General features: G+C 37.0%; 2 protein-coding genes across 3 annotated transcripts; both read left to right on the top strand.

The window, feature by feature from the left end:
• Nucleotides 1–264: 264 nt before the first annotated feature.
• On the top strand, nucleotides 265–15,809 carry LOC104588240 (Tetratricopeptide repeat (TPR)-like superfamily protein). Its single transcript, XM_010246090.3, has 19 exons — nucleotides 265–526; nucleotides 668–742; nucleotides 1,951–2,070; nucleotides 2,160–2,200; nucleotides 3,701–3,912; nucleotides 6,282–8,368; nucleotides 8,911–9,126; nucleotides 9,221–9,895; nucleotides 10,022–10,257; nucleotides 10,399–10,609; nucleotides 10,758–10,913; nucleotides 11,061–11,218; nucleotides 11,312–11,504; nucleotides 13,250–13,644; nucleotides 13,788–13,968; nucleotides 14,084–14,316; nucleotides 14,399–15,062; nucleotides 15,207–15,285; nucleotides 15,378–15,809. Exons 1-19 carry the CDS (start codon nucleotides 524–526, stop codon nucleotides 15,620–15,622), a joined length of 6,180 nt encoding a protein of 2,059 aa, XP_010244392.1. The 5' UTR covers nucleotides 265–523; the 3' UTR covers nucleotides 15,623–15,809.
• A 1,224-nt stretch (nucleotides 15,810–17,033) lies between these two features.
• LOC104588239 (glutamyl-tRNA(Gln) amidotransferase subunit C, chloroplastic/mitochondrial-like) lies at nucleotides 17,034–23,443 on the top strand. Of its 2 annotated transcripts, XM_010246089.3 has the most exons (6): nucleotides 17,048–17,266; nucleotides 17,336–17,376; nucleotides 20,390–20,445; nucleotides 21,421–21,472; nucleotides 21,583–21,668; nucleotides 23,121–23,443. In XM_010246089.3, exons 1-5 carry the CDS (start codon nucleotides 17,099–17,101, stop codon nucleotides 21,656–21,658), a joined length of 393 nt encoding a protein of 130 aa, XP_010244391.1. In that variant the 5' UTR covers nucleotides 17,048–17,098; the 3' UTR covers nucleotides 21,659–21,668; nucleotides 23,121–23,443. The 2 variants fall into 2 exon arrangements, with proteins under 2 accessions (XP_088748970.1, XP_010244391.1); XM_088892844.1 differs by lacking the exons at nucleotides 20,390–20,445; nucleotides 23,121–23,443 and having other exon boundaries at nucleotides 17,034–17,266; nucleotides 17,336–17,419; nucleotides 21,583–21,669.
• The last annotated feature ends 1,128 nt before the right edge of the window (nucleotides 23,444–24,571 follow it).

The following is a 24,571-nucleotide window of genomic DNA, read 5'->3' as shown; positions in this document are numbered from 1 at the left end:
ATTTATTCAAAATTATTTTAGTTTCAAAGTAACAAGAGACAGAGAGGGGTCAGCTTGTATAATTTATGTGAAATATGAACTGTGGTTTTTGAGAAGTCAAAGTTCAGGAAAGGTTGCACACCAAAAAAAGGGTTCAAGGGAGCAATTGTCGAAAACTATTATGACAGGTTAATTTTATTAAAAAATAGGGATTTTTGGGGACCGACCGCTCCGGTCTGATCGTTCCAATTTTTCACGTTCCTTACAATACGCGCCTCATACCGATCACCGCACATCGAAAACATTTTTCGTATTTATATTTATTATTCATGGGAAAAGTTTCAGGTGGGGGTGGGATGTGAGATGTTGCTTTGAGGTCGGTGTGAGGCGCGCTCTATAAGAAGCATATCCCGGTGAGGAAAGGAGGGAAAGCTCAGCGATGACTCGATGAGTTGAAAATTCCCTCGCCTAAAATCCGAAGCGAACGAAACATGGGCCTGCAACTCTAACTGAAAGACGCATAGTTACACACATACAATTTGCAATGGTGAACATGATACTCCACTCCTCTCTCTCTCTCTATTTTTCTTCTTTGTAAAATTTTCGCTATTTTTCCTTTTCCGTTTGCATGTTCTCTGATTGTTAATGTTAGATCTTCAATCGATTGGTTTGGTTCTCTCTGTTTCAGTTTTCCATTGCTGCCATCAATGACACTGATTCCAGGGGTCAGTGGGAACCTTTGGCCCCCACCAAGGAAGCTCAGGTGTGTGCTTTTTCCGTTTTCCGTTTTTCTCATACTATTTTGCTTTAGCGTCTCATAGTTAAGCTCGCTATGCTCATAGTTAATACCTAATACTCTAATTGCTTACGTTTTGCGTTTAAATTCCTTCATACCCGTTTTTGTCTAGAATATTGTATTAATCTTTGAATCGTACTGGTTCAATTTATCGGAAGCTAGGTAAAACCCAGAAGACTTGTGGTGAATTATGTAAAATTTTGTACAAAATTCACTCATTGTGACTTTGAACTTGATGTCCGATCAGTACTTCCTGTAAATATGACTCAGAACATTTTGTTCCCACCATTTGCAAGGTTGAATATGGGATTCACTAGTTTTTTCTCTTTTCTTTCCATTTTTTCGGGTAAGAAGTTCAGTGGTATAATAGGTGACTGGTTGAGCACTAATTTGAACGAAGTGGCATTTGGTGCTAAATGGATGTTTAGTGCTACCGTGAAGAATTGTTGGGAGTGTCACACTCGCTGTATGTTATGGATGGAGTTGAGTGACGAAGCCAAAAGCTATTGCACTGTGTTTTATTGTTACAAAAATGTATTAGAGTACCGTATTTTTAATATTTGGTGTTTATTAAAGTTTAGAGAAGCATCATTTGTCCTATATCAGAGAACAAGAGGTCGTGCCTTTATTGGGATTCTTTTTATTATTGCCTCAACTGTTTTATCTTAGGGTTCTATAAGGGAATGGCATGCTAGATACCGATACTCTTTTGATTGAGAAACGTATTATATGAACAAAAGCATGAAAAATTTGAGAATTAATTTAGAAATTCAAGGACAATATGTCATAGCTGGAATTTCCATGCTGCTATAAATGTAGGATGGTTAAGGCTCTTGGCATGGTTATACGTTACTTGGTTTATGTGTTGACAACATATGACATGCTTTGCTTGATGGTAATGATAAAAAGCTGCAATTTGATCCATGGAGTTGACCTGATACTTCAGTGTATTATTTTCTTTTTATTTGATATACTTTAAACATATAAATGTACATGGTTAAAAGAAATTATTTGCATTACTTGGTTGACAGTGCTGAAAAAACTTCTTGTGGTATGCTTTCTTGATTCTTTTTCTTTCTTTCTTTGTTTCTTTTTCTTGCTTCATTTTCATTCCTTATGTTTTCCGTTTTACATTGTATTCCTCAAAGATGTCTTTTGTTTTTTGAATGTTCCAGGAATTTCATCTTTCACAAACTTACCACGAAGGACTCCTTAAGTTACAATCCAAAGAATATGCAAAAGCTCGTGAACTTTTAGAAGCTGTTCTTAAAGATCCTCTGATATCGAGTGCTCAGGTTCTACTAATTTCAATTAAACTTTAGACAAGTGTATGATCATTTTCAAAAATAGTTTCTTACTGACATTTTGTTTTTGTTTCTTTTAGGTGGATGACAGTGCTAGTGATGGTCATATGTTACAGCTGAGGTTTGGAATTTGAAGCATTACTTTGCTATTTTGACCTTTTTTTGCACTATTATCGTAAAAACTACTTTCTTATTCTATTATTTCTTTGAACACTTTTGTAGGTTTTCTTGTTTTGCATTAGAATCAATATCACTAGTATTTTTTCTTCTTTTTGAATATTAATTAAAATATTTTAGCAAGTACATGTATTAGGATAAAAAATGCCAAAAGAATTCAACGGGTTCCAGGATTGGCTAAAAATTGGGCTTATAGCTTGGCTAAACAAGGGGTGCATAGAAGTCAACTGTTTTGAGCATAATTGTAATGTTGATTGGGGAGTGATAACAATGCTGTGCTCTCAATTGTGTAAAAAAATGTATAGTTCCTGTTTATATTAATAAAATTGTCTTTTCTTTGTTGCTGATAAAAAGGAATGATAAAAAATGGCATGCCAAAAGCCAAAAGCTGCTTTATAATGCACTGCACTTTATACACAAAAGTATCCCAGTTAAATATAAAATCTCTCCTCTTGAAGGATCTGTAGATGAGTCCACTCCATAAGAAGGCTACTGGTTTCTGCACAAAGATGAGCTAGAGGCTTCTTATTTACTCCAAAAATTTTATGGTTTCTTTCTTTACAAATACTCTGACAGATGACAGTGGGAACCATGGTCTATACAGAAGCATCCCTAGGACCCTTGTGATGGAAGGGTGTGGAAGAAACATGACTGGTGTTCTATTGGATGATTTTTTTTTTTTTTTTTTATGATCTAATTATTAATATCTTCCACAAAAATTAGTTACTTAAGATGTATTGATTATTCAGAGCCTTGTTTGTGGCACGTATGCTAATCAGTTGGTCTTGATCAATTTATATCAAAAAAAAAAAAAAAACTTTGTTCTACTTGCTTTCTATTATACCATATGTTATTTGGCTTGCTTTTTCCCTGTAAGGTGTATTTTGGTTTTTGGTCTTGTCTTTCTTCCCCCAAGAAAGAAGCCTTTGTGTGTCTACTATTAGAAAGTATTTTGGTCCATAATAGACTTAAACCAAACACTGAGAACTTTGTAAAGACTGTCCTACAAGTCAAAAGTAAGGAAGGTGCTGGCTACCTCTGGGTCATAGTCATATTGCTGATACTTGATACGAGGTACCAGGGTTTGCTTTACTTGAATTTCCTTTAGGCTATTAATGTGATAGAAAATTAAGAAAAAATAATGGATTTTAGAATAATTAGTCTCCCACCCCCCAAAAAAAAGTATTTAAAAATCTGCTATACTAATGAAAATCTTGTCAGAAAAGCATACTGCTCTCTGGATTCCAATGCTCTACTTTTGAAGTAAAGCTATAGAACACAAAAATTAGTGCATCTGCTTTTTTTTTTTTTTCTTCTTGTGTCTGGTGTCTAGCCACATCCTTGGAGATGATTATGTGGGCATAAATTCAAATATTTGTTTTTTTATTGTAATATTCCCTCCCATCTATTTTCCTCTTCTTTTCTATTCATAAGTTCTTTACAGGTTTTTGGCACTGAAGAATCTTGCCACTGTTTTTGTTCAACAAGGCTCTCTGCATTATGAGAGTGCCCTTCATTGCTATCTTCAAGCAGTAGAGATTGATACCAAAGACTCTGTTGTCTGGAATCAGCTTGGAACATTATCATGTTCTATGGGTTTATTGAGTATTTCACGTTGGGCATTTGAGCAGGGGCTTTCTTGCAGCCCCAACAATTGTAAGGATTCATTTAGTTCCTTTGCCTCTATGATTTGATGAATCTATGAACTGCTTTCTATTTCCATTGCTAATGTTTGATAGTGCCTTCCTGATGATAATATATTCTTTTTTTTCCTGAGAAAATCTTTTTTTTTTTAGATAAAAAGCATTTGCATTAATAAAACAGGGAATAACCCCAATATACAACAAAATACTGTACAAAATGCAAGAGCTTCTAAAAATAGGAAAGGAGCCCAGTCTCAATCAGCCCAACCAACACTCTTTGGACAGATAAGAGCAATCCTACAAATCAAACATGTAGTGGGCTGAATGGAGAAGCAATGGAATTTGTAGATTATAGAGGTAAATACGCTATTGGGTGTTTGGGAATTAATTTAGGATGGTAATATCATGTGTTGAAAAAAAGTTGTGTTTTAAAGGTTTTTAGGTAGGGGAGCAAAACCAGTTGCAGCTGCAACCATTAGTAGCACAAGATGGGAGAATCATGTGGTGCTTGTGCTCAAAACATACGAGCTGAGATTAGGGGTATCATAATTCATAAGGAATAGCAGGACACAATTTCTATTCAAATCACATCCATTTCATCTCTTAATTAAAGACATATAATAGATTTATAAAGCTCTGAGGTAAGCTGAACAGAATGAAATACTTGATGACTAAAAAAAGGATTGATCAACACTCAAGAACTTCTAAGCTCACACGAATTTTTAAACCAAGAACACTTTTCTGACCTAATATCATAGGCACGAGAAATTACTAAAAATAACAAACTGTGAGTTTACTATAAATAGTAGTTATGGCCTTATGGTAACTAATATATATGGTAACTGTAAATTGTAAGTCTGAAGATTGCAATAAATAGTATGATTATTTTTACTAAAATAGTATATTTCTAGAATGAATTATGACCAACTATCACCTCCTAACACCATGATGACAACTGCTGATTTCCCATGAATTCCTTGAATTGCCGATAGCCAGTAGTCTTCTTTTTACTCTTTTTTTGAGAGAAGGTAAAGTATGAATATATTAATGAGAAAACCAAAACATGTACAACAAGATGACGCACACAAGTTGATCAAAAAAAGATGATGCACAGGACTGATCAGAAAACTGTCCTGGCAGCACTATATGCTTGTTGGTGTGAAAATTTTAATAAATTATCATGCAACATAATTCACTCAATCAAGTGATTGAGTTTTTATTATTTTGGGTAAGCCCATTCAGGGAATCATACGGATTGTTCCCCTTAGTTACATCTCCACAAGAAAGTAGAAAATACCTTAACTTAGAGAAATGACTACATAGAACAAAAGAAATGAACAATAGAGTACTTCTTAAAAAAAGAACTTTTCATTTACATTTCTTTTACATCAAGTGTACAAGAATGAGAAGAAAAAAGAAAACACAATCGAGAAACTCTACAACAATACATTTCTTTCTTTCTTTTCTTTTTGATGCAAAGAAGATTTCCTTCTCACTTCTTCTTTCACAATAAGCTGTAGTCAATCAGATGAAATTCTGAGACAGCCTTAATCCTCTGGATTTTGTATACAAGAAGGGAACCGTAGTCAATCAAGTTGAATATTTAATAGTAGACGGTTTTTATCCCTTTGTGCTTCATTTTCATTTGAAGGGAACCATAATCAGCCCTTAGGAATTAGACTGTAGATGGTTCAATCCCTAACTTGTCTTGATAAAGGGACCATAATCAACTAAGTAAAAGCACCTGGTTGTAGATGGTTTATTTTCCTATATTTCCTTTCTTAAAAGTAAAAACAAAAGAGAGAGGAAGAATGATACATAGAAGAAGACATATATGGGAAGTATTCACAGAGAGGACTTTCTTTTCCTACTTGTATTAGTGAGACTTCTTTTCCTTCCCTGTTTTTCCTTGAAAACTTCTCTTTTCTTCTCTCTTTATCTTGGCCTTTCTTAAGAATAACTTGAGAGACAGTTTTCTCCGAAGAGAAGAGACTCTAACTTTCCCCTCAAGGTGCTTAAATAGGGAGTGGGGTAGTTATGCAACTACTTCCTCCCCCTAGGTGAAGGACACCTGTCCCTCCCACTTAAAGAGAGGGAACTCCCATACGGGACATCTGTTTTTAGTTTTGATGATTTAGCTAGCAGACTAGCCAACCCGCTTATTTGGGTTATAAATTATTTAAATATTATTTGGATTAAAAAAAAATCCTTCAACAACCTCCCACCCTGTTTTACAAAAAAAATTCCCATGTATCATTGCCCTTTTTTTCTTAGATAACTACCATATTTATTTATTGTTGAATAAATTTGCAAGTAGCTCTATTATTAGCTCATCATTATCGTTTTTCTTAAATAACTGTCATATTTGGATGCTGGGTGCAGGGAACTGCATGGAGAAGCTGTTAGAAGTCCTGATTGCTATTGGTGATGAGGTTTCTTGTCTTTCTGTGGCGGAGTTGATTTTGAGGCATTGGCCATCACATTCTCGTGCTTTGCATGTCAAAAATACCATTGAGGAGTCAGAACCAGTTCCCTTTGCACCAAGAGGTATAGATAAATTGGAACCAAAGCATGTCAGGCTGAAGTTTCCTGAGAAGAGAAAAGCAATGGATGAGGATATAAGTGAAGGGGTTGCATCGAAAAGGTGTAGTCAGAATATAGAATTGCATTTAACAGAAGCATCCTGGGCAGCTCTTGCAGATGCTATTTTGGGAGCCTTACTCCCAGTAAATAGGCATGGCTCTGAGCCAGAGGCTGGGCATAATCAAGATGATCAAGTAAATGACAAGCTCATCTCAAAACGTGCTAAGGTTCCTGTGCCCAATTTAGATGCAAGTGGAAGTAGTTTGGAGATTCATGAAGCATCAGAAAGCAACAGTGGGGGGAAGTTGTATCGAAGTGGAGATATCAGATTAAGCATACACTTGCATCCTTCAGATGTTGTTATGGGATCTACAGAAGGAAAAGGACCGAGTGTCATCCCAGCTGGTGAAAATGTGCATCCGAGTGATTATAACACTGACAAATCTACTACTGTGAAAGAAAAAGAAGGTGGTGTATATGAAGAACATCCTCATGAAAGGCGGAGTTCTCGTCTTGAAAGGCTTAGAAGTCGTAAACCAGGGAAAGAAGAGCTGGACTTTGCCACCAGCAAGGATATGGCAAAAGTTGTTATTCAATTTCTAGAACCTTTTGTTGTTGGCAAATCAGTAACCAAAAATTCTGATCATGCTGCAAGATGTGTTCCTTGTCCTGATAATCTGGACAATACCTTATTTACCGAACATAATGACATCGGAAGGTTTGTCATGGAAACCAAAAAAAATTATGGTGCATACCATATGGGCCACTTGCTCTTGGAAGATATAGCACATAGACTCCCTCCATACCAGGAAGCCTTCATCAAACTTCTGGAGTTGGAGAAGTTGACACGGCACTGGGGACAGGACAGGACTCCTGAATGTAGTCTTTTTCTTGCTGAACTATATTATGATCTTGGATCATGTTCTGCCAATGAGTCCAGGCGTTCAGAGTTCATATGTGAAGCACCTTATCATCTTTGTAAGGTTGTTGAGATGGTAGCAGTAGATTATCCAGTATACTCGAGTTTTGCACTTAATGTTGACAGTGATATGGGCACTAGCATAAGTGATCTTAACAAAAGTGTAGTGCAGTCAGAGCATTTATCTTGGAATGAAAATGATAGTTATCATGACATTGGCAGGTTATTGGCAAATAGTTCTGTTCATAAGGAGACACATTTGCATGGTTCTATCTTAAGCGGTAAAAGTTCCTTTTGGGTCCGTTTTTTCTGGCTAAGTGGTCGCTTATCCGTTTTGTCTGGTGAAAAGGAAAAAGCTCATGAAGAATTTTGTATTTCATTGTCACTTCTGAGCAATAATACAAGTACACATAATCCTCCAGGTTCTGTGGTCCTCCCACATTGCAAGCTTGTCAGAGAGTTATCCCCTGAAAGAATTCTTCATGAAATTCACCTATTGAAAGTTGATTCCTTATTGAAGAAGACTATTGGTGAGATGATTGATAAAGAAATGTATTTGGAATGTGTAAGTTTGCTTTCTCCACTTCTCCTCTCTACTAAAGATGTTTACCTTGACTTATTACCTATTGCCTATAAAGAAAACGAGGGAGTAGCATCGATTGAATTATTGGCATTAGATGTTTTAATCTCAGCATGTGAAAAGGCAAAACCAATGGCTATTGAAGCATATTTGAATTGTCACGAGCGGAAACTTCAAGTTCTTACTGTTGCTGCTGGTATGGCAGAATATCCTGCTTCGTGTAAAGCCTTCAACAAGAAGTCGATGTCAAAAACAGTTCTTACTTCTGAATTAGAATCAGTAGAATCCACAGGCAAGTACTGGTATAACTTGGTTGTAGAGGAAGTTAAGGCAATATCCCAAAGTGTGTCACAAGTGAAGAATTTCATTGATCAATCAGGCACTTCTGTAAGTTTACTGTTTTCCTAATAATTATGATTTTAGTCTGTAGTTGTGGTCTTTTCTCTGAATAGGGTCAGAATTTAATTGTAGATGGTGAAACAAATAAAAAGCACCTTATATAGATGTGAAATGAGGTGATTACAAATGCTACCATACTTGCACTACTAGTGCTTAGCCCAAATCTTAGGCATCAAAGTGTTCCCTTTTAGGTGTTATTAGGTTGTTGAACATTGATTTATATTGAGTGGGGCCAAACATTGGGAGTTCTTATGCCATGCTATGTCTTCAATCCACCTCTCTTTCTTTCACCATCCATGTATCATTAGTTGAGAATTCATTCAAATAGTTTCTTGCCTATGTTTCTTAGTATATACACTATATTTGTTCCCAGAGCAACTTCTTGAAGATCTCCCTAGGGGATATGGAGCATGAAGTTTCGTTATTTGGTTTAGTTAGAATAGGCATCACTTCAAATCATGAGTTCTAACTATTTTCTGACTTCTTTAGTATATAGGGTCTGTTGAATGATAATCACTCTCTGCTTGCAGGAAGGTTTTTGTGTTCCTGTTGGTAGTATTGGCAATATTCAATCCTTGCTCTTGACAGTAATGTGCAACATTGTGAGCATACTCCTGTGTAAGAAATCCTCTGGGTTAGGAACTGTGGATCAAACTGAACAACAGGAAAGCCGTTGTTTTGTAGATGCAGCCATTGCATTTTGCAAACTTCAACACCTTGACCAAACTGTACCTGTTAAAAGTCAGGTAAGCCTTATCCTGTTTTAGATATGACTTCCCATTTAGGTTAGTCTTTTGAATTATCCTTTTAATCAGCTTTTGTTTTGATTTATTATCCTAGGTTGAACTAATCGTGGCGATCCATGACTTGCTAGCTGAATATGGACTCTGTTGTGCTGGTAAAGATAGTGAGGGGGAGGAAGGAACGTTTCTTAAGCTTGCTATAAAGCATCTCTTAGCATTGGATATGAAGCTCAAGTCTGGTTTCCATTCAAATAAGGGATTGGATGGAACTCAATGTGATGAGTTGCTTTCCCATAGTAATCATGTAACGATATCACAAAATGAATTACCGTTGAGTGCTCCTCTAGGTGTGGAAGCAGTACTTATTGGAAAACATGAAACTGGTGGAGCTGAGAAGGATGTTCTGGAAGAAATGACTTCAGAAGGTGTCTTGGCTCATGATAGTCTAGAGAAGGAAAATGCAGGAAGAGAATGTGGAAAGCATGACAATGATGACAAATTTCAACATCTTAAAGGAGAACAAGTGAGAGATCCAATTACTGAATGTGGAAACCATCTTGTCGATGTTGAGAGGAAGAAGATTGAATTGGGAATAGATAATGCTTTAGACCAGAGCTTTTTCTGTCTATATGGTCTGAACCTCAGATCTCCAGATTCATCCAATGAAGATGACCTAGCCATACACAAAAATACTAGTCGTGGAGACTATCAGACCAAGGAACAGTGTGCTGATGTTTTTCAGTATATATTACCTTATGCAAAGGCTTCATCTGTAAGTAGTTCTCTGTGTTTTAATTTTCTTTACTGAACAAGGACATAAAAAGTTTCTTGTGGACGCCATAACCCAATTTTCCTTCCCTTTAATTTTCTGAGCAACAATTTCATTTCTCTGCCTCAGAGAGCAGGCTTGGTGAAACTTCGAAGAGTATTAAGAGCTATACGTAAACACTTTCCGCAACCACCACTAGACATTTTGGCTGAAAATTCAATTGATAACTTTTTAGATAATCCTGATTTATGTGAAGATAAGCTCTCAGAAGAGGCTGGGTCTGATGGATTTCTTGAGTCTGTAATGAGTATAATGTTTCCTAAAGGAAGAACCCTCAAACAGTGCAAGTCATTATCTGTATGGAGGTATACCTGCATGTGTAGCTTTGTTTCTCTATGTTTTGTGCAATTCATGTATTTTTCTCATCTCATCTATGACCACTCACTTCTCCAATTATTATGCTTGATACTTCATCTTATTGATGTGTTAATATTATCTCATTGCAGCTCTGAGCCATATTCGGAAGTTTATGGTAACTTGTATTATTTCCTTGCTCAAGCTGAGGAAATGAGTGCAACTGATAAATGGCCTGGTTTTGTACTCACCAAGGAAGGTGAAGAATTTGTAGAGCAAAATACGAACCTCTTCAAATATGATTTACTGTACAATCCTTTACGCTTTGAGAGCTGGCAACGACTTGCAAACATCTATGATGAAGTAAGATATATTGTTACAAGTAGTTTGCATTACTCTGTAAAAAGTGCACTTTATTTAAACCCCACTTTGGTGTAGCTGGCAATTTCGAGCTACAGTGCTCCTTGTTTTTTTTTTCAGAAAAAAAAACTCCTTTGTTTCTTTGAAACAGGAGGTGGACTTGTTGCTGAATGATGGCAGTAAACACATAAATGTTGTGGGATGGAGGAAAAATTCTACTCTGCCTCAAAGGGTTGAGACAAGTCGAAGAAGGAGCAGGCGATGTTTATTAATGAGTTTGGCTTTGGCAAGGACTCCAGTTCAGCAGGTCATTCTCTGTCCATGTTGCTGCAATGATATTCTTGGCAATTTATGCCTGCCAGTGGTCATGCCCCCTTTTTACATTAAAATACTAATATTATAGGGTACTGTTACTCACCATTCTGATGAAATTTGTTTGGTTCCACTGTTCCAGAGTGAGATACATGAGTTATTGGCATTAGTTTACTATGATGGCATTCAGAATGTTGTACCATTCTATGATCAGCGATCTGTTACACCTACAAGAGACACAGAATGGATGATGTTCTGTCAGAATGCAATGAAACACTTTGAGAAGGCTTTTGCACAGAAGTACTTCAGCTTGTCCTCAACTATTTTCTTGTTTTGACTCTTCAAGTTATTAAATATTTTGACAAGAATATTTGATATTCTTTCTGAATGTAGGCAAGAATGGTCATATGCATTCTACTTGGGGAAGCTTTGTGAAAAGCTAGGATATTCACATGAGAAATCTTTTTCATATTATGACAAGGCTATCACTTTGAATTTGTCGGCAGTAGATCCTGTGTATAGGATGCACGCATCACGTCTCAAGTTACTTTGTTCATGCGGTAAACAGGATCTAGAAGCCCTCCAGGTTACTGCTCTGAGCATGTCTTTTCTTCTATCTTTATTTCTTATCCTTTTCCCCTCTTTTTTATTGGTAATTATATCTTGCCTTTGTCTAATCCATTTTGCATTTTGTTGTTTTCTTGAAAGTTTTTTTCCCCACAAATTGAGTTTTTTCTTGATATTTTCAGTGAATAAACAAAAAAAAAAAATACTAAGCATATGTGGATTGTGGAGGGATATGCAAAACAAAGGGAAGAAAAAAGAAAAAAAAAGGTCCCTGAAATGCTTTAAATGTACCACCTCTATTCCCCAAAAAGAACACCAGGTAAAAACAAAGTCCCTTCTCTTTTCTTTCTTTTCTTTTTTTTTTTTTTTTTTTTTTTAAGTCAGAGACAAACCAAAGCCCAATCCATGAGAAAGCTGCAAGCATATGCACATATATGAGTAAAGGACCTTTCAACAAAGTCCTTTCTGTTTCTGTCCTTTTCAGATGGGACAACAAGTAAGGATGCTCCCCTATTAGTACAACCCTTGTCATTGTTTGTCCTGTTTCCTGGACAATTCACTGGGAATGTCACAAAGTCAACATATTTATGTCATAAATTAAGGTTAAATTTTGACTGGTGCTGCTTGGTAAAATCCAGGAGTGTTGGGCATGGGTGTATTCAACGATCTTGATGGAAAACTTTTCAGTACCTTAGGATCAGTTGCAGATGGTTATCTAGTCAGAGCAGAATTTTTGGCATTTCTGCAAGGTTTGAAATATCCTCTTGTAACCAAGTGGGTAAATCTATTAGCAGAAAGGAATTGTCAACTGGCTTAAAACTGGATGCTATGAAGAGAAGTACTATGGCGATTAAGATTTCTGGTAAGAGAAGCAAGATCATTGGCAACATACTTGAACTTCTTCAGGTGGATTCCAATAACTGCAAACAGTCCTAGAGGACACTAGTGACAATAGGAGTCCCAAGGGATAACCTTAGATGGGGTGTACTGGGGCCTGGAGAAAATTTGTAAATACTTGGTCTTAAAATATTTATCTTCTGTTGACAAAAGTGTCGGGCTTGGAGCTTTTTCTGCTTGCTTCTTAATAAAGTTATTTATCCTCTGTTGCTTATAAAAATATTTATATCATCAATGTCAGAAGAGAAACATTTGCTAGATGAGTTGTTTAGGCAATCCAAAAGAATCCAGAAACATTTGAATGGCAACAGTGTTGGGGACCCAAAAGGACTTTATCTACCTTTTTATTTTTATGTTCTTGGGGCTACACAATGGGGGTAGCCTGTCCCCCTACTCATAACCCCCAACTCTGGTGACAGTGGGATTTGATCCCAAGTCTCTGGCTCTCTGCTATAAGCCTACAACTAGCCAGAGATCTTACCAACTGAGCCAGTTGGAACCGTCATATACCTCCTTTTACATCTATTTACAGCTCAAAATCTCTTTCCATGGTATCCAAAATAAAACACCATTTTGAGTAAATTTTTGCATTACTTGGAAGTCTGGATGCCCAATATCACCATTGAAAACTCCAAAACAAAGTGGGCTCTAGGGATAATGTAGTGCATAGTTGCGAAGATTTGGCCAATCCAATACTGGAGGATGTATAAATTGGCTACAACATCGCCATTTTTGTAGTGGAGAAGCCTAATTGGCCTGATTAAGAAACCTTTTCTCAGACTAAATTATTAAAATATAAGCAAATATTTAGTTATCTGATCAATCACTGATTACATAATTGATTAGTGTTTTCTTTGTTCATTTCAGGTTGTTGCAAAGTATTGCTTTAGTCAATCAACAAAGGAGACTGTAATGAATATCTTAGGTGGAACTGCTGTTGACATTCCGCAGTTGCCGATGGATGATAAGGATGAAAGCAAACAAATTGCTTTGGAGGAGAGAAAGCATGTGGAATCTCCTGATAAGGACAAAGTATGGCACATTCTATATAACGATTGCCTTTCTGCCCTTGACATCTGTATAGAAGGGGATCTCAAGCATTTCCATAAGGCAAGATATATGCTTGCCCAAGGATTTTATAGAAGGGGGGAGAGTGGGGATTTGGAGAGGGCAAGGGAGGAACTTTCATTTTGCTTCAAATCATCTCGCTCCTCCTTTACGATTAATATGTGGGAGATTGATGGCATGGTAAAAAAGGGAAGGTATAGAGGTTTCCTTCATTTCTATTTTCTAAATTGAAGTCAAACTAAATGTTTCATATTTTCTCAGAAGTGTTGGTAGAAATGGCTTTTTGAGTATCATATGCAATCAATGTACCTAACTTTAATTTCTTTTTGGCTATAAGGCGAAAAACACCAGGCCTTACTGGAAGCAAAAGGGCACTGGAAGTTAACTTACCAGAAAGTTCTCGGAAATTTATTACCTGCATTCGGAAGTACACATTGCTCTATTTGAAATTGTTGGAAGAGACTGAAGACTTGTGTACCCTTGACCGCGCTTACGTATCTCTTCGGTCAGATAAGAGGGTAAGGGATGAATTACTTCTATTCAAGTATGTTTTACTGCAGAAGGTTTTGTAGGAAGGTTCAACGGCAACTCAGTTTAGAGAATTTCACCAAGCAGTTTCATGTTTGAATGCAGTTTTCATTGTGTCTTGAAGATATTGTTCCAGTTGCCCTTGGAAGATATATTCAAGCACAAATTGCAGCTATTCGTCAAGCTGAGAACCTTGGATCTTGTGCTGTCAATAGCTCTGTTGAGCATCTGATGGAGAGGATGTTCAACTTATTCATGGACCAGGGAAACTTGTGTACAGATATAAGCAGTTTACCTGAAATCAAGAGTTCAGAGTTATTTGAGAATAGTTTCTATGGGTAAGTGACATGAATGCTATGCATTCCTCTATGGTTCAATTTGGTGTATATGCTTTTTGACAGGGCTGTTTCCTCATGGCAGTTACCTCCATCAGTATATCAAGTCATTAGAGAGGGATGTCAAATTGGATATTCTTGAAGGAATAAATGAGAAGATCCGGAAGCGTTTTAAGAACCCTAAACTTTCAAATAGTAATTGTGCTAAAGTATGCAGGCATGCTTCTGCAGCTTGGTGTCGATCTATTGTGGTGAGCTTGGTCCTGATCACTCCATTGCGTGCTGAAGGCTCAAATGGAGCTCAGGTTTCTGATCCAGCAGCTGGTGGCTCAGAAAATAATGTACACCTTTGTGTTGATCTTCAAGAGAATGAGCTATGGCATTCATCATTTGAAGACCCAGCTACTTTAAAGGACCTTGAAACAAAATGGAACCATGTCTTGTCCAAAATCAAGAGCATCATAATAAAGAAAGCATCCGAGGAAAATATGGATACTGCTAATGCTTTATTAAGATGTTCATACAATTTCTATCGGGAGAGTTCCTGTGGTATTCTTCCATCAGGCATTAACCTGTATACAGTGCCATCTCGGTTGACAGTAGAAGGCCCATTTCAACCAGGCATGGATGGGGTTGACATTGTTGATCTCAGCATCCCTAGGAAGCTTCTTCTATGGGCATATACGCTGGTGCATGGTCGTTACTCAAACATATTGGCTGTTGTAAAGCATTGCGAAGAAAATGCAAAGGTTTGTGACTTAATATCTTAAGTTTAATAAAATACTCTAATGCTTCTTTGAGTTATACAGTGACATCTTCCACAAGTTTGATAGAAGAATTTAAAACTTGTCATCTAAGTTATAATTATTCTGGCTTTGGTGGCAATAACACAGTCAAGGATGAAAAGGGGAATTGGGGCATCATCTGCGTCCTCACATACAACGGTTCCATCTTCTGCTGCTGCTAATACAGGTATCCCTAGTATGCTAAATTAATTTCGTCAGTCCCTTTATGCGTTGATTTACACTTAAAAGCATGTTGGCATCTATACAAATTGCATACAGGTGGTGGTAAAGAGAGAGTTAGTCATGAGGAATGTGTTGAAGCTGAGGATAACCAGTCAACTAAAGTGGTTTCTGCTACTTTGCCTGAGGTTGAGGGTGATCGAGACTCAAAGCCCTCTTGTTCCAGCGGGTCCCATAAAACTTCGTTGGTTGCTCCACAACTCCAACAATGTAGCAACACCATCAGTGAAAGGAACACTTCCAACTTGCAAGAGGGAGGAGACAATGACAGCTTAAAACAGTGACTGCCAAACGCCGTCAGGTTACTGATTCGTTTGGATGGCGCCATAATGGTGGGGCTCTCGTGCAGTATGCACGTCAAAAAGTTCTATGGACGGTTCAGTCTCATTGTATGTACAGATAAGCAACAAAACATTGTAACAAGCGGCCTAATTCAGAGAAAAGCAAAATCAATATCGGTCGATATGCCCCTACAGAGTATCGGTTTAATCCAAGGTTCAAAGTATCGGTCGATACATATCATTTCGGGAGCTTCCTGATATGCCCCTACAGAGTGTGTATCAGGGTTGACTGGTTCAGGGGGTGGAGCCTTAAACCGCCCCCATGAACTGGTTTTGAAAAAATAAAAAAGTAAAAAAAAACACTATCGATATCGCCTGATACGCCGACGTATCGATATTTATAACTTGGTTTAATCATGGATTTGTACCCCATACGAATCAAGCAAAAGGTATACATCCCAAACATTTTGTTGGTTTAGGTCGGCTCCCAATCAGCAAAGGCCTCTCTGCCTTTGGCCTCAATTTGTCGAGGCACAAGCCTCATTTTATTAGTCAAATAAAATGGAAAAAAAAGACATTTAAAATATATCAATGTATGTTTTTCTCAGGAAACTAAATATAAGAAAGCTCTATACTTGGCTGTTTGGTTATGTGATCTTTAACTATAGATTAATACCAATAAAATCAGATAACACACCCAAAAATCTCTCCTATATTTGTCTCAACCCAAAAGAATCTCCCATTTCTTATGGTTTCCTCCAAAATCAATAAAATTTGAATACAATTAACGTTAAAATTATTGGAAGTGTAAAAAAAAGGGAGTATTAGAAAGACAATTTTAAGAGATGTAGGTTAAAAAATTAAGATACACATGTCAAGTTAATTCTTGTAAATCCTAAAATTCCTAAGAATCACATTTTCATGTAGATACCTTGTAATGTCATTACTAATAATGCATCAAATAATGTTTTAGTTCCTAATCAACTATAAATTTGAAGGGTTCAACTATAATACTGAAAAGATATGATATCAGAAAAGTTATGGTCAATCAGCTGGTATCAAAAAGAGATGATCAATCAGGTGGTATTAATCAAAATTCATGAGAGTCCTTTGATTGGTTAAAGCTTTTCTAGTACCACGTCTTTCTAGTATCATAGATTTTCCCTTCATCCCTAATGTTTTTAAGACATTTAATTTTTTATAATGTAATGATAGTTACGACTCGTCAGAAATTTCGTTTAGACGTTTTTTTATTTTTCTTTTTAATTTTTGAATGCAAAGTTATATTAGTATAAAAAACCGAAAACCGTAATGTGGGTTACCGGTACATCGGTTTGGTTTTTGAAAAAAAACCGAACTGGTCGGTTCGGTTAAAAAAAAAACTTAACCGAACCGTGAGCACTTATGCTTTGTTTCGGATAATAGCCTGCGTTTAGTAACTGTAGTTGGGCCTTGGACGAGCGAGTCATTCACCCAACAATGAGCACCAGAGCATCATTTGTAATGGGAGTATCATCTCTTCTACAAAGCAGATGCCTTTGGTCATCCCAGTGGAGAGCTCGGAACTACTCTGTTCCCTCCGCTCTTCTTCCCCCTGACTTGCCTCTTTTAGCAGAGACCGCTCGCATCTCTCTCATTCCCAAAGAGGTAATAGCTTCAAACTAAACTCTTCCCACTCGCTTAAATTTAACCATGAACTCTTCCATGAAACTGCAGGCGGAGGAATTCGCCCCCAAGATTCGACAAGTTATAGATTGGTACTTCTCTTATGTGGTTCATCTCTCATCATTAGCTATATATGTATGATACTTCTTATTTTCTTTGATAGCTATGAATTGCCTTTAAATACTATTTGATTACAATAGTCTATATAGAATCACATACTTCAGTAGCTTCGGAAATATATGTCATAAAACATCGTACTATCAGCTCCATGGCAAGATGATAGAAACTGGTTCGTGGTAATTATAATGGACGGTTCCACTAATTAAGAATCGGGTTGGAGGGATTTTGTTTTTCCTATTATGATACACAAATCCCATCAATCTGTATTTGATTAATTGAGCGTATTAGAAGTCCATCTCAGTTCTACGCAATGTGATCCGAGTTAATACCTACACTTTTTATACACTTAGGTCTTAGGGGGTGTTTTCCAATATGTATGATTTTGTTTTTCATGTTTTTGCTGATGTTGCAGTTACTATTGTTTGAAAAAACAAAATCCATACACATTGACGAATACCCTCTTAGTGAATATGTTTACTGAGGGCATTAGACTAGGATGAACTTTGTGATTCTGCATGGTTTAGGCTCTTAACTATTTACATTAATATGTGGCCAGTTATGTCAGTCTACATGATTGTAAATTGTATTCAGTGTTTTAAGAATATGTAACTTTTGATATATAATTTTACACCTTTAAATTGCAGTCGACAAAGTCATCTCAAAGACTTAAATTCTCCTTCAGTTTCTTCAAACTGATTGTGTTAATGAGAACTTATATTTCTGCCTTTTCCCTTTTGTCTATATGTTTAATATTGGTCATGCTCCAAATCCTACCTAAATTTCATCAGGTTGTTTTTGGAATATAGTGCAAACCGCAAAGTGTATTGGTTCTTTTCTCATCCATGATTGGGAAAATTATATATAACTTGTGTCTTGATTCTTGGGCTGACAAGCATGAGAATATGGGTCAAGTCTGAGAACTTCCAATTAATGTAAGACAATGCTGAGGTGAGGTTGTACCCACTCCATCGGTCCATCCCTCCCAACACCCTGAATAGCATGTACCATCACTGGTATTGGCAATTCTTCCCTCCAAGGCTATGCTAGGTTCCCATTGGGTACTCATATTAAAATAAAATTTCAATGGCTTCATTGAAAAATTCAAAGGAAAGCTTGTTGCCCAGAAGTATGTCCAACAAATGGGTTTCTGTTTTGGAGGAGCTTCAGTCTCAATCAAGTTGTCTACCTCCACCACCAGATCTATTCTCTTCATTGCATCCACTGTTGGTCTGTAAATTGCATTTGACATGGCTATTTGAGATACTCTACATGCACAACTCCTAGGTTTTGTTGATCCACAGTACACCAACTCAATGGTCAAGGAATCTCTATCGTGCAATTTACACATTTTAGTTCTTTCTTGTTTGAACATGGATTGACTCATGACCATGTTGATTCATCAATTTTGGTACTCTATACTTCTCAGGACATACTTGCTTTGTGAGTATACACCATAGTAATCAAGGGTAAAATTGAAGAATATGATAATATGAGAAGAGGTATATGCCTTGTACCTTTTGCCTCAGGTTGCAGGACACAGATGCCTCAATGGATGGCCCTGTAAAACAAAACTGATGGTTAGATTATATATGTAAAGGTGAAAATGTAATTTTCATTTGATTACAAGAAGGAAACTGGATTACTGATAAACTGGAGATCTCTTGTTTGACCAAGAGTTTGGGAATTTGAGACTTTGAGATTTGAGTGGAAACCCAGAGTTTTCATGTTCTTCTTCAAATAAGAAAAAACAGGGAGGTGCTGCCCCTTTTATGTTCTCCTTTTAGAACAAGAATCTGGGGGAAGGGTCTACACCCCTTACTTCATCTTGCTCTTATTAGACAAAAATAGGGGTTGGCAATGTAAAGATTGGCTTTATTGTTAATTTGCTTAGTACTTAATTATTTTTTGCTTCCTTTAACCTACACAAAATCTTCTTGGTGGGGTTTCGAAAAATAGCTTGTGCAACCCCCTGCAAGGAGACATATTTACAGCATTTAAGTGGCAGATACTCTGTCAAGATTTTGAACTTTTCTAATGTGTTGGGGTACTTTTAGCTACTAAAAACTGCAAGTTATTATTTGATATAAACTCTCTTGATTGCACTTCCTGTAAGTGCTGTTCTCCAATGGGGACGGGGGAGGATAGGACTGGATGGCCCAAAAAAAGCCTTTTCTGTGGCAAGAAGGATAGGACTTTGGACCACTTCTTTATTAGATGCAAATTCCTGGGCAGGTCCAATTGAGCTAGGATTATATCCTAAGCGGTTAAAACTTCAAATTTAAATATCAAGATTCAAAATTTATGGAAATAAAAATTCCAAATTTTGCTGTATATAAAGTTCTTTGTGGGGGAAAATGGGGCCAGGAGTGGAGCATTCCAAATTTTGTTCATGCTTTCCAAGCAGTTAAAACTTCTCAAATTCAAATGTCAAGATTTGAAACTTATGGAAACAAAAATTCAAAATTTTGCTGCATATGAAGTTCTTTGTGGGGGAAATGGGGACAGGAGAAGGGGCGGAACCAGGAATTTTTCATGAGGGGAGCCAAAACCTAAAGTGGATTGTGGGAGGCAGGGGGATAAATATGGATGTGCCCATGGGTGGGTGCAACCATTGGGATGGGGAGTGGGGGGAGGGTACATGAATGACTATTAAAAGTGGACATTTCTGTGGACGTGGGGGGGGGGGGGGGGGCATGGCTCCCCTGGCCAGGAGTGGGGCACTCCAAACTTTGTTCACGCTTATTTATGCTTTGACACTCTGAGCCCAACTGCTTCACTTTGGCCTCTTGCCTTTTAAAACCTTGGTAAAATACATAAAATAATTAAAAGAACTAATTGCATTAAAAAATGAAAATGGGAACTTGTTGAGGGGAGAACTTATGGTCATTACTAATTATTTTAAACCTTTGCCACAGTTATAAAGAATTTTGGCTCATTCTTACAATTGTGATGGTTATTATCACTGATTTTTGCTTCTTATGACAGGTTTGGACAACTCCAAGCTGTTGATCTTCAAAGTATTGAGCCTGCACTTAGAGCAGGTTTTTTGATAATCAACTCTGCTCATATATTACGTATGCACAAGTTGATTAGGAACTCAGTTTTAGTTGACAAGGGTGTCTGCCTCCTGTTGGTAACAAATTCTGTTAACTACATACCAATGTCAGAATTGGACTGGATGTGAAACTGTTTTGATCACTGGATCATGGTATCAAACTGTCCAATTGTCATGTTCAACCATTCAACTTGCTCAAATAAAAAATGCAAAAAAAGGAAAAAAAAGAAAATAATTCCAGATTATCTTTTAAAGTTATTTTATATCAAAATAAGCTTCAAAAAAAGGAAAAATAGCAAATAATTCCAGCTTATAATAGGTATTAACCAACCTATATGAGGTAGGTTTGATAGCCAACCCCATATAGTGGGGATAAGGCATGGATGGTGATGATGAGGTAGGTTTGATCAAGATTTCTAAAAACCAGCCAGCCTAAAATCTGTTTTAGCTGCTGGTTCCCAGTTCTGGTCCATCTGTCTGGTTTTGTCTGTCTTGACAACTTAGTTAAACCATGGATTTCTTTTGAAGGGAATATGGTATTGGATAATTTGCACTAACTTTTGTCAATTGATTTTTCAAGAAGTAATTGGTGCCCATTGTCATTTTTGAACAAGGAATGCCTTCTTCATTATGATACTAACAGAGATAATATAATCTTGTGATTCATTTAACTTTAGCTAATGGCTCATATCTCATTTGTCTCCATAGTTTAGACTTCAGACACAAATCAGATACCATGTGCCCTTCATGTGAAGCATCCCCATTTTTTGTCATTGTCTTCTCCATGTTCATTTGGTCAGATTACACCAGGTTATGTTCTATTATGTATCTGATGCCACCCTGCCAAAGTTTGTTTTGTGTTTATGCATTCATGAAAATTAATGCCTTAGGTGACTTATGTACAAGCAATTTGATGTGGCTCTGGTCCCTCATGCTAAGCTTCTATATTCTTTGTTTACAGATACTGAAGGTGACAATCTGCGGAATGATGTGCCTGAAACATTTGAGAATAGGTGGTGAAGATTTTAATCTTATTTCTTGAGCACTTTAACACGTTACCAGCAGAATTTGATGAGCATTATGCCTTAATCAAGCTCAATGTAACTTCGCTTTTCGGAAACAGGGAGGCCATGTTAGCTGCAGTTCCAAGCTTTGAGGAGCCATATATCAAAGTTCCCAAGGTCTTGAACAAAGAATAGTGCTGTTTAGGTAACTGTTCATTTTTCCCTTGGATTCCATTCCGTAATCAACAAATTTTCTGCTCTAGCTCTTACATTATGTCCTTGAAATTTGAAATAAATACTGGAGAATTAATGACCCGAATTGTGAGAAGAGATTTAGATTGAAATATAGAGAAAGAAAAGAAAGATGCACCTTTAGGAGAGGGAGGGAGGGAGGGAGACTGATCTAAAACCAATTCCAACTGCTTAGGTAATCCAATAGATAACCCATAGGGAAACTCAAATAAGGACTCCAACACCTAAAATAAATTCAATAGCACTTCACTAATCCTACCGCAATTAGCTTATTTTATAGAAATCAGAAATTAAAAGGCCATTACCCAATGTTGGTCCTAGGAATCACTAAAAATAATAAATTACAATTTTACTATTAGTAGTAATCATGGGAATGACAATCAATGGTAAATTACCATAAGTTGCGATTTTAATTTTTCCCAAGAATAGAAAATTTCAAGGACTTAAAGCCTTGTTCTCGAGACACAAAAAATAGAAAATAAATTAAAAACTAAAGAAACCTTAAATTCAAAACATCCTAAAATTACAAAGTTGCCATTGGATGGGTAATTGGGAAAACTGGTTTCTCTCTCCATTGGTTCTTTTCCAATGACCCAGTAGGTGAGATGGCCAGTTAGTATCCCTCTAAAATAGGAGGTGTGGGATCAAACCCGCAGAACTGCAAACTCTTTGTGGTATGGCCAGTGGGCTTCACGTGCACTTTGTTCTATCCTGACACTTGGTTCCCCTCTAATGTGTACTATATAGTACCTAAAAAAACTCTACATTGGTTCTTCCTTGTGTCTAGGGGTGGATTCGAGCTGAGCTGAGCTGAATTTGGCTATTCGAGCTCGGCTCATAAAAAAACTGAGGTTTGGCTCGATTTGAGCTAGAGACTTGAGCTCAAAATCTCAAATGTTCGAGCTTGACTGTGAGTCAAGTCAAGTTTTTTACGAGCCGAGTTCGAATAGCTCGTGAAAAGCTTGATTCATGTCCACCCCTACTTGTGTCAATGCCTGCATTAGTAATACTATGGCCTAGAAATTGGAATTCTTAACACATTTGAATGGTATCTGGGAGTTATCACTGTATCACATTTGTGATTCTTTGTGGAAAAGGACTTAGGTTCTACTTGATTTATTTGTGTCATCTTTCCAAATTCTCTGTCTCCAGAATAGTCTATGTTCGTTATAACATATGAGGAATTACTAAAGCGTGTCTTGTATTTAAACATTTATAATGTTCTGGATATTGAAATTCACATATTTTGATCATTAAGACAATTTAATTTGGAAAATAGTGATGTACGGTTTTTTTAACTTCTTTGTTGTGAAGCTTCCACTGTCATTGTTTTTTATTCTTTTCTTGTCTTTGAGGATGAACTAATTTCTCTTAAATCATTTTGTATCATGTGAACACTTGTCAGGTCTTCATCCAGAAGACACAACTACTGGGTCACAACAAAAACATTTATGGAGATGAAGGTTGCAATCTCTTGATCTACCGCAACCTAGCACTTGGTTCTATTTGATTTACGTGGTTCACAATTTGCCTCATTCTTCAATTTCCTTTTCCGTGAAATTAATGCTGAAAAATCTTGACATTTTGATCTGTTCAATTGTTTGAGTCACCCAGAATTAACGTACAGGTTCTTTAGAATTTGAATTTTTTTGTTTAGTAATCGAATTTATGTATGCTTTGCAAGCACAATTGAATATGACTAATGGACCATTGGATTTAGGCTTCTTACTTTATTGGTTCTATCCATTAGGGTTTAAAATATACCTACCGCTATGCTTTGTTCTATCCATTGGATTTAGGCTTCTTACTTTGCAAGCACAATTGCTTAAACATGGGTTTGTTGAAGTATCTGTCTGGGATGCTTCAATTGCCCTTGTGTTGGGGTTAGATTTGATGGGTCTTCCGGTCCCAGCATTAGATTTAGATGAAAAGTTTGGTTGGTATTGTTTGTCAATCTAAGCAAAACACCGTCTTCATTTATCATTCTAGGAAAATGAAGGGTGCTTTGTAAGGCTTGGACCCAACTATCCTCATTTAAGTTGCTCCTGCGTGACTAGAAAATGGCTACCGAGGGGCGAGGAGCTGCCACGTTCTGGAGAGATGGGATTTCATCCTCACAGAAATGGTGTTCTCATCATCCTCCTCACAACATTTTGCAGCTGTGCATTGGAAACATCTCCGCACTTGCATGTTTTCATTCATGGGAAGATATTAGACTATTATCAATGCACAACTGTGAAGTGTTGTGAGAACATTTTTGTGAGGACGAAATCTGGATTTTACTCTTGACAAACCCCAATGATCCTGACGTTATACAATCACTCGGCTAATTAGGCAGCACAATCTGGCCGACAACATTTCTGCCTTCTCCACTGCAAACGTGAAGAAACCTGGATCACAAGAGTTCTTGGAAAGGCGATGGACAATTATGGTTGATGAGAAGAAGCTCATAAATGAAGTAGTTGGAGCCACAGAATTTGGTATAAATTTCAACTTTGGTCTGTAACATCAACAATTTAAATGCAAGGCCCGTGACGCAAGTTAGCCCATTTTGTGTTCTACTATGTCTATCCTGAAGCAAAACAGTAGTAAATGCTGGAAGAAATACAACGAATGTTGCCTCTTGAGATATCTCTGGAATGTGATATTTCTCTATTTCCTTCAACTGTCTGATATAGTGATATTCCGCTCCACCATCTCTATTGTGTTGGTGTACTCTATAGGCCATGCTTAATAGCTAGATCCTCTGATCACTGATCAATAGCTCAGCTATGCCACCACTCTCATTTGAAATAAAAAACCTAACTGATCTGATATATTGAATTTATTTCAGACCAGGGCATGTTCCATTTTCAC

This window comes from Nelumbo nucifera, chromosome 8 (assembly GCF_055504915.1).
Source record: "Nelumbo nucifera cultivar China Antique chromosome 8, China Antique-T2T, whole genome shotgun sequence".
NCBI classification, from domain to species: domain Eukaryota; kingdom Viridiplantae; phylum Streptophyta; class Magnoliopsida; order Proteales; family Nelumbonaceae; genus Nelumbo; species Nelumbo nucifera.
Note: the sequence above shows the minus strand (reverse complement) of the source record. Positions and strands in the feature narration are given on the sequence as shown.